The sequence below is a fragment of the Mirounga angustirostris genome, unplaced genomic scaffold (genome assembly GCF_029215605.1).
Source record: "Mirounga angustirostris isolate CCGP_5_RB_7025 unplaced genomic scaffold, mMirAng1.0.hap1 SCAF_1, whole genome shotgun sequence".
Lineage (NCBI taxonomy): Eukaryota > Metazoa > Chordata > Mammalia > Carnivora > Phocidae > Mirounga > Mirounga angustirostris.
In genome coordinates, this window is record NW_026991709.1 from 191,001,476 (window position 1) to 191,015,904 (window position 14,429).

At 36.6% G+C, this 14,429-nt stretch overlaps 1 protein-coding gene across 1 annotated transcript in view; it reads left to right on the top strand.

The window, feature by feature from the left end:
- DNAH12 (dynein axonemal heavy chain 12) overlaps nt 1-14,429 on the top strand; it is a 241,211-nt gene that overhangs the window by 190,221 nt on the left and 36,561 nt on the right. The window contains exons 62-63 of the mRNA XM_064594709.1: nt 2,762-2,902; nt 14,187-14,345. Coding sequence (XP_064450779.1) covers nt 2,762-2,902; nt 14,187-14,345 — 300 coding nt within the window. The remainder of the gene's footprint in view (nt 1-2,761; nt 2,903-14,186; nt 14,346-14,429) is intronic.

Below are 14,429 nucleotides of genomic sequence, written 5' to 3' on the forward strand. Positions count from 1 at the left end.
GGTTGAGGGAACGTACAAAGTCCAGATTATTGACCACAACCCAAGCAAGATGCACCTGTTTTATAGGGAACCTCCCCCAGCCTGTCTTCTGGGGGAGGGGCCTGCTGTGCTGTTACTCAGGCAACCCTGTTTGGGCAGAGTTGCCCTGCCCCCTGGGGGGGGTGGGCTCAGTGAAAACCCGTTTTTTGGGGCTTTTGTTCTCTGGCAGCTTTACCTGGGGGCTTTCCACGTCTCTTCCACAAGTCAGAGCAGAAGAGAGCATTTCCAACCCTCTGCCTCAGAGCAGAGAGATCACAGTTTGTTCTTCAGTGAGCTCTCCAGGCCACACTATCTCTGTTTCTGTCTGTGCTACTATAAACTGCAGCGTCCTTGGTTGTGCGCCCCTCCACAGCGCTCCCAGTCCTTGCCTCCATGTCGGGGCACGTCTCTGCCCTTTGTGTTTCTAAAACCGCCAGCCGCCCCCAGTTCACACGTGCGGCCCCACCGCTCTGGGTTTCAGTTGGGGGGCTGCCCTAAAGTCTTTTCCCTGCCACTGCCGGTCTGCAAGTCTGTGCCCCATCCCCAGCGTGGGAGGCTTTTGCAAACTGGCGGTGCAGGATCCTGAAGGCTCCCTCCCCCTTCTGTTTATCTTCCGATATCTGCCCGTGGAATCACGGCTCCTTGCTTCATACCTCGAAAACAACCACCTGCGATATTCTATTTGTAGAGATCCAGATCTATCTTCTTACATCTCAGGCTGATTTCGTGGGTGTTCAGAGTGGTCTGGTGGATATCCAGCTCTATTCAGGGGACCGGTTGGAGGGTCCCCTACTCCTCTGCCATCTTTTCCCAAGTCCCGATCCTGGGTACCCTTTACCCAGTTTCCTCAATGGTGACATCTTGGAAACCTCTACAATAGTATGAGATCAAAACCAGGATATGGATGTTGATATAGTCAAGACAGGGAACACTTGCATCACCACAAGGATTCCCATGCTGCCCTTTGCAGCCATATCCACTCTTTCCCTTACCTACCCTCTCCTTGACCTTTGACAACCACTAATCCAGTCTCCATTTCTGTAATTTCATTATTTCAAGAATGAAATCATATAGCACATAACTTTTTTTTAAAAAAAGATTTCTTTATTTTAGAGAGCAAGTAAGCATGAGCAGGGGGACGGGCAGGAAGGGGTAAAGGGAAATAATCTCAAACAGACTCCCCGCTCAGTGGAGAGTCTGGCTCAGGGGCTTGATCCTGAGATCATGACCTGAGCTGAAATTCAAGAGTCTGACCCTTAACCAACTGAGCCACCCAGGTGCCCCATATTTGCATATAACTTTTAAGGATTGACTTTTTTTCACCCAGCTTCATTCTCTGGGGATTCATCCAGGTTGTGTGTGTCAGTAGGTTGTTCCTTTTCATTGCTGAAAAGTATTTCATGATATTGATGTACTCTAGGGCATCTGGGTTATTTCCAGTTCTTAGCTATTATGAATACAACTGCTCTACACATGCCTGTGCAGGTTTTTATGTGAATATAAGTTTTCATTTCTGGGATAAATGCCCAGGAGTGCAATTGCTGGGTCATGTGGTTGTTGCTTGTTTATTTTTTTTTAAAGTAGCTGCCAAACTTTCCCAGAATGGGTGTATCATCTTACATTCCTTTCAGTATTACTGAAAAATTTTTGAACTAAAAAAAATGAAAATAATACATGATTATTACAAAATTTTAAACAAATAAGAGTATAAAGAAGAAAAATATCAGCCATAACCACACCCAGAAGTAACATTTTGTCCATATATTTTCTGGCTTTTCATATATTTTTTAAAAATATATACATCTTGGGGCGCCTGGGTGGCTCAGTCATTAAGCATCTGCCTTTGGCTCAGGTCATGATCCCAGGGTCTTGGGATCGAGCCCCACGTCAGGCTCCCAGCTCCATGGGAAGCCTGCTTCTCCCTCTCCCTCTGCTCCTGCTTGTGTTCCCTCTCTCGCTGTGTGTGTGTGTCTCTCTCTGTCAAATAAATAAATAAAATCTTTAAAAAAATATACATCTTGATCTAGATTTGATGTTTCTTTGGGACAAAAATGTTTCATACTTCTTTGTCTCTTACAGTTCCCTGCCCAACATAAATCTCACATAATAGGGATTTAATATAGGTATCTTTTCATTAACTATTTGTTTTCAGTCATTTTGGAATACAATAAGAAGTTTAGAATTTTGAAAATAGATGGTATAAACCCAATTTCATTTTCTCATAGAATTATACTGTGTTTTTTACTTATAATTTACAAGAAGTTGCACACAAACACAAAACTATCTATAGGCAGGTCCCATGTATCCTTCACTCAGTTTCTCCAGTGGTAACATTTTGCATTACTGTCGTACAATATCAAAACCAGGAAATTCACAGAGCTTATTCAGATTTCACCAGTTTTTTTTCTTCTTTTTTAAAGATTTTATTTATTTATTTGAGATGGTAGGGAAGGGCAGAGAGAAACTCAAGCAGACTCCATGCTGAGCGCAGAGCCCCTGCAGAGTGACCTCCCATGACCCTGAGATCAGGACCTGAGCTGAAACCAGGAGTTGGTTGCTTAACCGACTTCCACCAAGGCACCTGCAGATTTCACCAGTTTTATATGCACTCGTGTGTGTGTGTGTGTGTGTGTGTTTAGTTTCATATTTTTAACAGTGAATACTTATGTGTTAATTCGTGTGTTACTTATTTTTTCTTAGTTTTGTTTGACTCAATATGTTTGCCTTTTTTTCAACCTTTCAGTAACAAATCCAAAATTTTGGAAAAGCGCCTACGATATTTAAATGACCACTTCACATACAACTTATATTGTAATATATGCCGATCACTATTTGAGAAGGACAAGCTGCTGTTTTCCTTTTTGTTATGTGCCAATCTTCTTCTGTAAGTTACTTGATTTTTCTTTATTTGCTTTAAAAAACTTGCCTGGGGAAACTAATTGATGAGGATGGCTTCTCACAGAAGGATATCATGTTTCTGCTCTGTTTAAGTCATGATTTTACTTGTACATTTCTCTACAATAGTATTGGTGTTTTGATATTTAATAGATTTTTAAAATATGGGTCACACATTAAAGTCCACACAATATTCATGTACACTTCAGTGAATTCTTTTTTTTTTTTTTTAATATTTTATTTATTTATTTGACAGAAAGAGAGATAGCGAGAGCAGGAACACAAGCAGGGGGAGTGGGAGAGCGAGAAGCAGGCTTCCTGCCGAGCAGGGAGCCCCATGTGGGACTCCATCCCAGGACCCTGGGATCATGACCTGAGCCGAAGGCAGACGCTTAACGACTGAGCCACCCAGGTGTCCCACTTCAGTGAATTCTTAAAAAGCAAAAATTATGTAACTACCAACCAGGTCAAGAAATAGAGCCTTTTCAGAGTAGCTGGCTGGCTCAATTGGTAGAACATGCAACTCTTGATGTCAGAGTTGTGAGTTCACTTAAAAAAAAAAAAAAAAGAAATAGAGCCTTTTCAAATTGGTTTCTTTCACTTAATAATATGCACTTAAGGTCTTTCCATGTTTTTTCGTGGGTTGATAGCTCATTTCTTTTTAGCACTAAGTAATGTTCCATTCTCTGGATGTATCACAGTTTATTCACCTACTGAAATACATTTAGGTTGCTTCCAAGTTTTGAATATTATGAATAAAACTGCTATAAACATTTGTGTGTAAGTTTTTATATGCATATAACTTTTCAGCTCATTTGATTAAATACCAAAGAGTGTGATTGCTGGATCATGTGGTAAGAGTATGTTTAGTTTTGTAAAAAACCTGTCTTCCAAAGTAGCTACACCATTTTTCATTCCACTAGCAATGAGTAAGAGTTCCTGTTGCTCTGCATCCTTGTCAGCATTTGGTCTTGTCAGTGTTCTGGATTTTGACCATTCTAACAGATGTGTAGTGTTATCTCATTTTAATTTGCAATTTGCTAATGGCACATAATGTTGAGAAATTTTCATATGCTAATTTGCCATCTTTATATCTTCTTTATATCTTCTGGGTCTTTTGGCCACTTTTGAATCAGTTTAATTGTTCATTTTCGTTGTTGAGTTAGATGATAGTCCTTCAACAGATACGCCTTTTGCAAATATTTTCTCCCAGTCTGTGGCTTGCCTTCTCATTCTTTTGACAGTGTCTTTTTAAATTTTAATGAAGTCCAGCTTATCAGTTCTTTCTTTCATGGCTTATGGTGTTATATCTAAAACATCATTAACATATTTTAAGGTCACCTAGATTTTCTTCTATGTAATCTAGGAATTTTATAGTTTTGCATTTTACATTTAGGTCTATGATCCATTTTGAGTTAGTTTTTGTGAAGAGTCTCTGTCTAGTTTTTGGTTTTTTTTTTTGCATGTGGATATCCAGTTGTTCCAGCACCGTTTGTTGAAAAGATTACCCATTATACTGCCTTTGTTTCTTTGTCAAAGATCAGGTAGCTCTATTTATATGGGTGTATTTCTGGATTCTTTATTCTGTATCACTGATCTATATTTGTTCTTTTGTATTATTGACTTAATTAGCTTTATAGTTAAGTCTCGAAATCAGGTAGTGTCAGTCCTTTGTTCTTCTTAAATATTGTGTTGGTTATTCTGGGTCTTTTGCATCTTCATATAAGGTGAACTTTATAGAAAAACCACAAAATTCTTTTTTTTTTTAAAGATTTTATTTGTATATTTGAGAGGGAGAGAGAGCAAGAGCAGGGGGAGGGGCAGAGGGCGAAGCAGGCTCCCCACTAAGCAGGGAGCCTGACTCAGGCCTCAATCCCAGGACTCTGGGACCATGACCTGAGTGGAAGGCAGACGCCCATCTGACTGAGCCACCCAGTGCTCCGAAAATCCACAAAATTCTGTTCCATTGATCTATTTGTCTATTTTTTTTTTTTTTTTTTTTACCAATACAACACTGTCTTCATTACTGTAGCTTTAATATAAGTCTTGAAGTCCAGTAATGTCAGTTTTCTAGTTGTGTTCTTCTCCTTCAATATTGTGTTACCTGTTCTTGGTCTTTTGCCCCTCCATATAAACGTTAGAATCAATTTGTCAATTATACACAAAATAACTTGCTGTCATTTTGAATTATAGATCAAATCGGGAAGAACTGACACCCTGACAGTATTGATTCTTCCTATTCATGAATATGGTATATCTCTTCATTTATTTAATTCTTCTTTGATTTCTTTCATCACATTTTTGTAGTTTTTCTCTATAGATCTTGTACATGATTTGTTAGGTTTATACCTAAGTATTTCACTTTTTTGGGTGCCAATGCAAATGGTATCATGTTTTTAATTTCAAATTCCACTTGTCATTGACATATAGGAAAGTGACTAACTTTTGTATGTTGACATTGTATCCTGCAACCTTGCTGTAATTGCCTATTAGTTTTAGGAGTTTTTTTTTTTTACCAATTCTTTCAGATTTTTGGATTTTCTACATAGACAATTATGTCGTCTCAAAGACAAATTAATTTTTTTTCTAATCTATATATTTTAAAATTTCTTTTTCTTTATTACACTAGCCAGGACTTTCAGTATGATGTTGACAAGTGATGAAAAGGGACATTCTTGTTTTGTTCTTGATCTTAGTGGGTAATTTTCTAGTTTCTCACTTTTAAGTATGATGTTAGCCATAGGATTTTTTGTGAATGTTCTTTAATTGAGGATGTTCTCCTTTATACTTAGTTTGCTGAAAATTTTAATCATGAAAGCATATTGGATTTTGTCAAATGAATTTTCTGCATCTACTGATATGATCATGTGCTTTTTCTTTTTTAGTTTATTGATGTGATAGATTACATTAATTGATTTTTGGATGTTGAAACAGCCTTACATACCTGAGATAAATGTCACTTTGTTGTGGTGTGTTATTCTTTTTATACATTGTTTGATTCAATTTGCTGATATTTTGTTGAGAATTTTTGTATCCATGTTCTTGAGAGATTTGATGTGTAGTTTTCTTATACTATCTCTGTCTAGTTTGGGTATTAGGGTAATACTGAATTTATAGAATAATTAGGGAAGTATTCCTTCTGCTATTTTCTGGAAGAGATTGTAAGGAATCTGTAGAGTTTCTTCTTATAAGTTCAGTAGAATTCTCCAGAACCCATTTTAGTATGGTGCTTTCTGTTTTGGAAGGTTATTAATTATCAATTCAGTTTCTTTAATAGATATAGTTATGGACTGTGTAGCTGGGCCCCCCATTCATATATGTTTATGCACTAACTTCCAGTGTGACTGTATTTAGAGATGAGACCTATAAGGAAGTAATCAGGTTAAATAAGCTCAGAAAGGTATGGTCCTGATCTGATAGAATTAATGTCCTTAAAAAAAGAGAGCTACCAGAGTGCTCTCTCTCTCTCCGTATGCACACAGAAGAAAGGCCACGTGAGGACACAGTAAGCAGGTGGCTGTCTACAGGCGAGGAAAAGAGGTCTCATTAGAAACCAAAGTCAGCCAGAACCTTGATCCAAACTTCTAGCCTCCAGAACTCTGAGAAAATAAATTTGCATTATTTATGCAACCCAGCCTATCGTGTTTTGTTAAGATAGCACAAGTACAATAACACAAAGTCTATTCAGATTATCTGTTTCCCCTTGTGTGAATATTGGCAGATTGTATCTTCCAATGAATTGATCTATTTCAGCTAGGTATCAAATTTGAGGACATAGAGTTCATAATATTGTTTTATTATCTTTTTTTAAAGATATTTTATTTATTTATTTGAGAGAGAGAGAGAGTGAGTGAGAGAGATCACGAGCAGGGGGGAAGGGTAGAGGGAGAAGCAGACTCCCCACTGAGCTAGGATCCTGATGTGGGACTAGATCCCAGGACCTTGGGATCATGACCTGAGTGGAAGGCAGACGCTTAAACGACTGAGCCACCCAGGCGCCCGTTTTATTATCTTTTTAATGTCAATGGAATTAGTAGTGATGGCCCTTCTTTCATTTCTGATATTTGTAATTTGTGTCTTCTTTCTTTATTTCCTTAGTTACCCTGGGTAGAGGTTAACCAATTTTATTGATCTTTTCAAAGAACCAGATTTCAGTTTCATTGATTTTTCCCCTCTTGATTTGTTTTTAATTTCATGAATTTCTTTTTTTTTTTTTAAGGATTTTTTTTTTTTTTTAAGATTTTATTTATTTATTTGACGGAGGGACACAGCGAGAGAGGGAACACAAGCAAGGGGAGTGGGAGAGGGAGAAGCAGGCTCCCTGCAGAGCAGGGAGCCTGATGTGGGACTCGATCCCAGGACCCTGGGATCATGACCTGAGCCGAAGGCAGTTGCTTAACCGACTGAGCCACCCAGGCGCCCTTAAGGATTTTATTTATTTGAGAGAGAGAGAGAATGAAAAGCAGACTCTACTGAGCAGGAAGCCCAACACAGGGCTCGATCCCAGGACCTGGAGATCATGACCTGAGTGGGAGGCAGACACTTAAGTGACTGAGCCACCCAGGCACCCCTAATTTCATGAATTTCTTCTCTGATTTTTATCATTTCTTCACTTCTACTTGCTTTGGATTTAATTTGATCTTCTTTTTCTAGTGTCTTTTTTTTTTTATTTTTTTTTTAAAGATTTTATTTATTTATTTATTTGAGAGAGAGAGAGAGAGAAACAGCATGAGAGGGGATAGGGTCAGAGGGAGAAGCAGGCTCCCCGCTGAGCCGGGAGCCCGATGTGGGACTCGATCCCAGGACTCCGGGATCATGACCTGAGCCGAAGGCAGTCGCTTAACCAGCTGAGCCACCCAGGCGCCCTTTTTCTAGTGTCTTAAGGTGGAAGCCTAAATGATTGATTTTAGATCCAATAAATGCATTCAGGGTTATAAATTTTCCTCTGAGCATTACTTTTGCTGCATCCCACAAATTTGGATAAGTTGTGTTTTCATTTTTATTTAATTCTAAATGTTTGTTTCTCTTGAGACTTCTTTGACCCATACATTACTTAGAATTGTGTTGTTTAATTGCCAAGTATTTTGGGGTTTTCCAGCTATCTCTCTGTTACTGATTTCTGGTTTAATTCTATTGTAGTCAGAGAGAATACTTCATATGATTTCTCTTCTTTTAAATTTGTTAAGGTGTGTCTTATGGCTCAGAATGTGTTCTGTCTTGGTGAATGTTCCATATGAGGGTGAGAAGAATGTGTATTTTGATGTTGTTTGATAAAGTATTCTATAGATGTCAATTGTATTCAATTGATGTATTCAGCTGATGGTGCTGTTTAGTTCAAGTGTGTCTTTACTGATTTTCTGCTGCTGGATCTGTCCATTACTATAATAGTGGATTAGTCTATTTTTTCTTGTCTGTCAGGTTTTCTCTCGTATATTTTTACATTCTCTTGTAAGGTACATTAACAATTGCTGTGTCTTTTGGGAGAATTAACCCCTTTATCATTATGTAATGGCCCTGTTTATCCCTGATAATTTTCCTTGCTCTGAAGTCATCTATGTCTGAAGTTACTATAGCTATTCCAGCTTTATTTTGATTAATGTTAGCATGGTATTTCTTTCTCCATCCCTCTTCTTTTAATCTATCTCTTTTCATATTTAAAATGGTTTTTTTGTAGACAACATATAGTTAGGTCTCATTTTTTGTATCCACTCTGACCATCTATGTCTTTTTTTTTTTAAGATTTTATTTATTTATTTGACAGAGAGACACAGCAAGAGAGGGAACACAAGCAGGGGGAGCGGGAGAGGGAGAAGCAGGCCACCTGCCGAGCAGGGAGCCTGATGCGGGGCTCGATCCCAGGACCCTGGGATCATGACCTGAGCTGAAGGCAGATGCTTAACGACTGAGCCACCCAGGCGCCCCCCATCTGTGTCTTTTAATTGATGTATTGAAACCAATGATATTTAAAGTGATTATTTATATAAATGGATTAATAGCTACCATATATGTTACTGTTTTCTATTCACTGCCATTGTTCTTTGTGGGTTTTTTTGTTTTTCATTTTTTACGAGTTAAAATTGGTGTGTAACATTATATAAGTTTTAGATGTACAACATTAAAATTCAACAACTGTATTTATTACAAAGTGATCACTTCCAAAAATCTAGTTGCCATCCATCACCATACATTTGACCCCCTTCACCCATTTCACCCACTAACAACCCCCTTCCCTCTGGTAACTAACAATCTGTTCTTCGTGTCTATGAGTTTGTTTTTGTTTTGCTTATTTATTTATTTTTAGATTCCACATATGAGTGAAATTGTACTGTTTTTGTCTTTCTCCTTTTGACTTATTTCACTTAACATAATACCCTCAAGGTCCATTCCTGTTGTCACAAATGACAAGATTTCAATCTTTTGTTTGAAGGAAGAGTTTGAGAAGGGTAAGTATTAAGTCTTCTTTGAATGTTTGGTAGAATTCACCAGTGAAGCTACCTGGTCCTGGACTTTGTTTGTTGGGAGTTTCTTATTACTGATTCAGTCTCCTTGCTAGTAATCAGTTTATTCAGATTTTCTATTTCTTCGTGATTCATCTTGGAAGATTCTATATTTTGGGGAAATTTTCCATTTCTTCTAGGTTGTCCAATTCATTAGCATATGATTATTTGTGGTATAATTGTAACTTTAGTTGTAACTTCTCTTTCATTTCTGATTTTATTTGAGCCCTCTCTTTTTCTTGGTTAGTCTAGCTAAAGGTTTGTCAATTTTGTTTATCTTTTCAAAGAACCACCTCTCAATTTTACTGATCTTTTTTATTTATTTATTTTTAGTCTTGATTTATTTGCACTCTGATCTTTGTTAATTTTTTCCTTCTACTAACTTTAGGCTTCGTTTATTCTTCTTTTTCTAGTTCCTTTGGGTTTAAAGTTAGATTATTTGAGGTTTTTCTTGTTTCTTGAGGTAGGCTTTATTGCTGTGATCTTCCCTCTTAGAACCACTTTTGCTGCACTGCATAGATTTTGGTGTGTCATATTTCTGTTTTCATTTGTCTTCATATATTTTTAAATTTCTTCTTTGATTTCTTTGATGACCCATTGGTTTAGTAGCATGTTGCTTAATCTCCACATTTTTGTGGTTTTTCCAGTTTTCTTTTTGTAATTGATTTCTTGTTTTATTGCCATTGTGGTCAAAGAAGATGCTTAATATAATCTCAATCTTGGGGCGCCTGGGTGGCTCAGTCGGCTCAGTGTCCAACTCTTGGTTCTTGTTCAGGTTATGATCTCAGGGTTGTGAGATTGACCCTGTATCAGGCTCCATGCTCAGCAGGGAGTCTGCTTGAGATTCTCCCTCCCTTTCCCTCTGTGCCTCCTTTGCTCGTGCTCTCTCGGTCTCTCTCTCTCTAAAATAAATACATAAATACTATAATCTCAATCTTCTTGAATTTATTGTGGCCTAACATGTGATCTGTCATGGAGAATGTTCCAAGTGCATTTGAAAAGAATGTGTATTCTGCCTTTGGCTGGGATTTTCTGCATGTGTCTACTAAGTCCATTTGGTCTAATGTGTCATTTAAGGTCAGTGTTTCCTTATTGATTTTCTCTCTGGCTGCTCTATCCATTGATGTAAGTGGGGGTATTAAAGTGCCCTTCTATTATTGTATTGCTGTCAAGTTCTCCCTTTAGGTCTGTTAATATCTGCTTTATATATTTGGTGCTCCTACAGTGGGTACATATATATTTACAAATGTTGTGTCTTCTTGCTGGATTGACCCCTTTATCATTATGTAATTCCCTTCTTGGTATTTTATTGTAGTCTTTGTTTTAAAGTCTATTTTGTCTGATATGAGTATAACTACACCAGCTTTCTTTTCATTTCTATTTGCATGGGCTGTCTTTTCCTATCCCTTCACTTTCAGTCCGTGTATCCTTACTTCTAAATTGAGTCTCTTGTAGGCAGCATAGAGATGGGTCCTTTTTTTTAATCCACTCAGCCATTTTATGTCTTTTGATTGGACAGTTTATTTGCATTTAAAGTAATTAATGATAAGCATGTACTTACTGCCATTTTGTAATTGTTTTCTGCCTGTTTTCTTAGTTCCTCTCTGTTCTTTCTTCTCTTTTCTCTCTTCCCTTGTGGTATGATAGCTTTCTTTAGTTTTATGTTTAGGTTCTTTTCTCATTTTCTTTGTGGTATTTACCAGGAGTTTTTTTCTTTGTGGTTACTGTGAGGTTCACATATAACATCCTGTGTTTATAATAGTTTGTTTTAAGATGAGAACAGCTTAAATTTGAACACATTCCAAACTATCTTTTTACTACAACCCCATTTTATATTTTTGATGTCACATTTTACATATTTATATTTTATGCATCCCTTAACTATTGTAGTTTTAATTAATTTTATTACTTTTGTCTTTTAACCTTCATACTTGCTTTAGAAGTGATTGAATCTACTACCTTTACTATTTACCTTTTCCAGTGAGATTTTTACTTTCATATGTTTTATGTTATTAATTAGTGCCTTCTCTTATCAGCTCAAAAAAAGTCTCTTTAATATTTCTTTCTTGTAAGGCCAGTTTAGTGATGATAAACTTCTTTAGTTTTTGTTTATCTGGAAAATTTCCCTTTTCCCCAGCTTTATTAGGTAATTATTATGCAATTGGCTGATTGTAAGAATACAGTTAGATGATTTTTAGTACATTTATACAATTGTGCAACCATCACCAAAATCCAGTTTTAGAACACTTCCATCATCTCAGAGTTTCCTTGCTTGTGCCTACTTAGTCAATTCCTATTCCTATTCCCAGCCCCAGGCAACCACTGATCTGCTTTCTGTCTCCATAACTATTCCTTTTCTAGAAATTTTATAAATGAGACATTTTAAGGCCTAGAATGTGGTCTATCTCTGCAAATGTTCTATATGCCATTGAAAAGAATCTGTATTTTGCTGTTTTTGAATGGAATGTTCTACAAATGTCAAGTAGGTCAAGCTAGTCTATATACTATTATCCTAATTGATTTTCTGTGTACTTGTTCAATTGATTTTTGAGAGAGGTTTAAAATCTCTTAGCTATGGAGATTGCTTCTGACAGTTCTATCAATGTTTGTTCGTGTTTTGATGCTCTGTTATTATATGTGTAAGTGTTTAGGACTATTATGACCTCTTAATGAATTGACTTAACTTTTTTTTTTAATCCCTGGTCTGTCCTTTGTTCTGAAATCTATTTTGTATTATCCTATTACAGACCCCAGCTTTCTTTTGAATAGTGTTAGCATGGTATATATTTTTTCATACTTTTACTTTTAACCTATTTGTATCTTTATATTTAAGCTGTATTTCTATAGACAACATATAGTTAGGTCTTCTTTGTTTTATCCAATCTGATAATTGCTGCCTGTAGTGAAATTGTTTAGACCATTTACATTCAATGAGACAATAGAGTTATATTTAAATCTACTGTCTTACAACTTGCTTTCTGTTTTGCACATCTGTTTTTTGTTCCATTTCCTCATTTTCTTTTTCTTTGAATTGAGTATGTATTATGATTCCATTTTATCTCCTTTGTTGACTTACTAGCTGTAATTTTTTTTTGTTTTATTCTTTTTGTGGTTTCCTTGGGATTATAGTATACCTTTTAACATACCACAGTCTATCTTCAGTAAAATTATACTCCTTCATATGTATATAGTATAAGAACTTACAACAATATACTTCCATCTCTCTCCTCCCAGCCTTTGTTTAGTTATTGTCATATATTTCACTTGTACATGTTATAAATCCCATAGAACATTGTTATTCTGCTCTAGTCAGTAATCTTTTATTTTTTTTTTAAGATTTTATTTATTTGTTTGACAGAGAGAGAGAGAGAGAGAACACAAGCAGGGGGAGCGGCAGGCAGAGGGAGATGGAGAAGCAGGCTCCCTGCTGAGCAAGGAGCTCAATGAGGGGCTCGATCCCAGGACCCTGGGATCATGACCTGAGCCAAAGGCAGATGTTTAACTGACTGAGCCATCCAGGTGCCCCTAAATAGTCAGTAATCTTTTAAAGAGACTTAAATAATAAGACAAAAGTCTTTTATGTTTACCGACATAGTTACCATCTCTGGCACTCTTTATTCTTTTGTGTTGATTCAAATTTCTATCTAACTGAAACTTCCTTTAACCTTTCTTATACTATGTATCTACTGGTAATGAATCCTTTCATTTTCTCTATATCTGGAAAGAAATCAGTGAATTTTTCTTTTAGATTTCATACTTTTGATCTCTAGAAGTTGCATTTGGTTATTTTTTCTGTTGCCTGTTTCTCTATTCCTTATGTTCATTTTGCTTCCTTCAGCAATGTTCATTAATTCCTTCAGCATATGTGTAATAGCTCTTCTAACATTCCTATCTTTTTGTTGTATTATCTCTATCACTTGTATGTATCTTTTGACTGATTTTTTTCTCCTGGTTATGGATAATGTGAATTTTACATAGATAAATGCTGGTTGGTTTTTTTTTTTTATTCCTTTAAAAAGCATTAGACTTTACTTATACAGGTACTTAAATTACTGGATTAGTTTGATGTTTTCAAGGCTTGTTTTTAAGCTTTCTTTTGGTAGTTTTAGAATAGGCTTTATTCTAAGGCTCGGTTAGCTTTGCTACTAAGGCATGATCCCTCTGATGTTGCCTCTGAATTCCTCTGGTGTTCAACGAAGATTAACTCTAGTTGGTGAGAACTCCTATCTCCAAGTTTTGTGTGAGCTCTGGTAGCTGCTCAGTTTACAGCTCCCCAGATATTCTTTGCCTGGTCTCCTGTAGTTTTACCCTATTCATATATGATTTAGCATTTAGCAATCAAATCAAGAGGATACCTATGCAGATTTCTGGACCTCTTTTCCATGCATCTCCCTCCTCTCTGGTACTCTGCCCACAAATTCTGCCACTCAGCCTTCCTTAACTCTGATCTCTGTTTATTCAACTCAGCAATACTATCAAGTTCTGATTTTGATCACCTCTCTGTTTTGTAGTCTGGAAAGTGCCTCTAGGTGGATAGCTGAGACAATCATAGGGATCACCTTAATTGTCTCTCTTTTCTCAGGGACCACAGTGTTGCACTGGCTGTTGTATAATTTCCAAAAACAGTTGTTTCATTCACTTTATCTAGTTTTCCAATTGTTTATGGCAGTAGAGTAATTCTGTTCTGATTATTTTATCAAGGCTATAGAAGCAGAAATTGATTTCATTCAATTTTAAAATCAGCAATTTACAGCAATCTTTATTTTGGTTTTACAGGGCGAAGAAAGAGATTGAATACCAGGAACTGATGTTTCTTTTAACTGGAGGAGTAAGTCTTAAGAGTGCTGAGAAAAATCCTGATCCAACTTGGCTACAGGATAAAAGCTGGGAGGAAATTTGCCGTGCAAGTGAATTTCCTGCTTTCAAAGAACTCAGGTAATTATTTAAACTTGATGACAGCATTGAATAAGGATAGGTAAATTTGTAATCTCCTTGTTTAACAATCTCTTTTTAAATTAG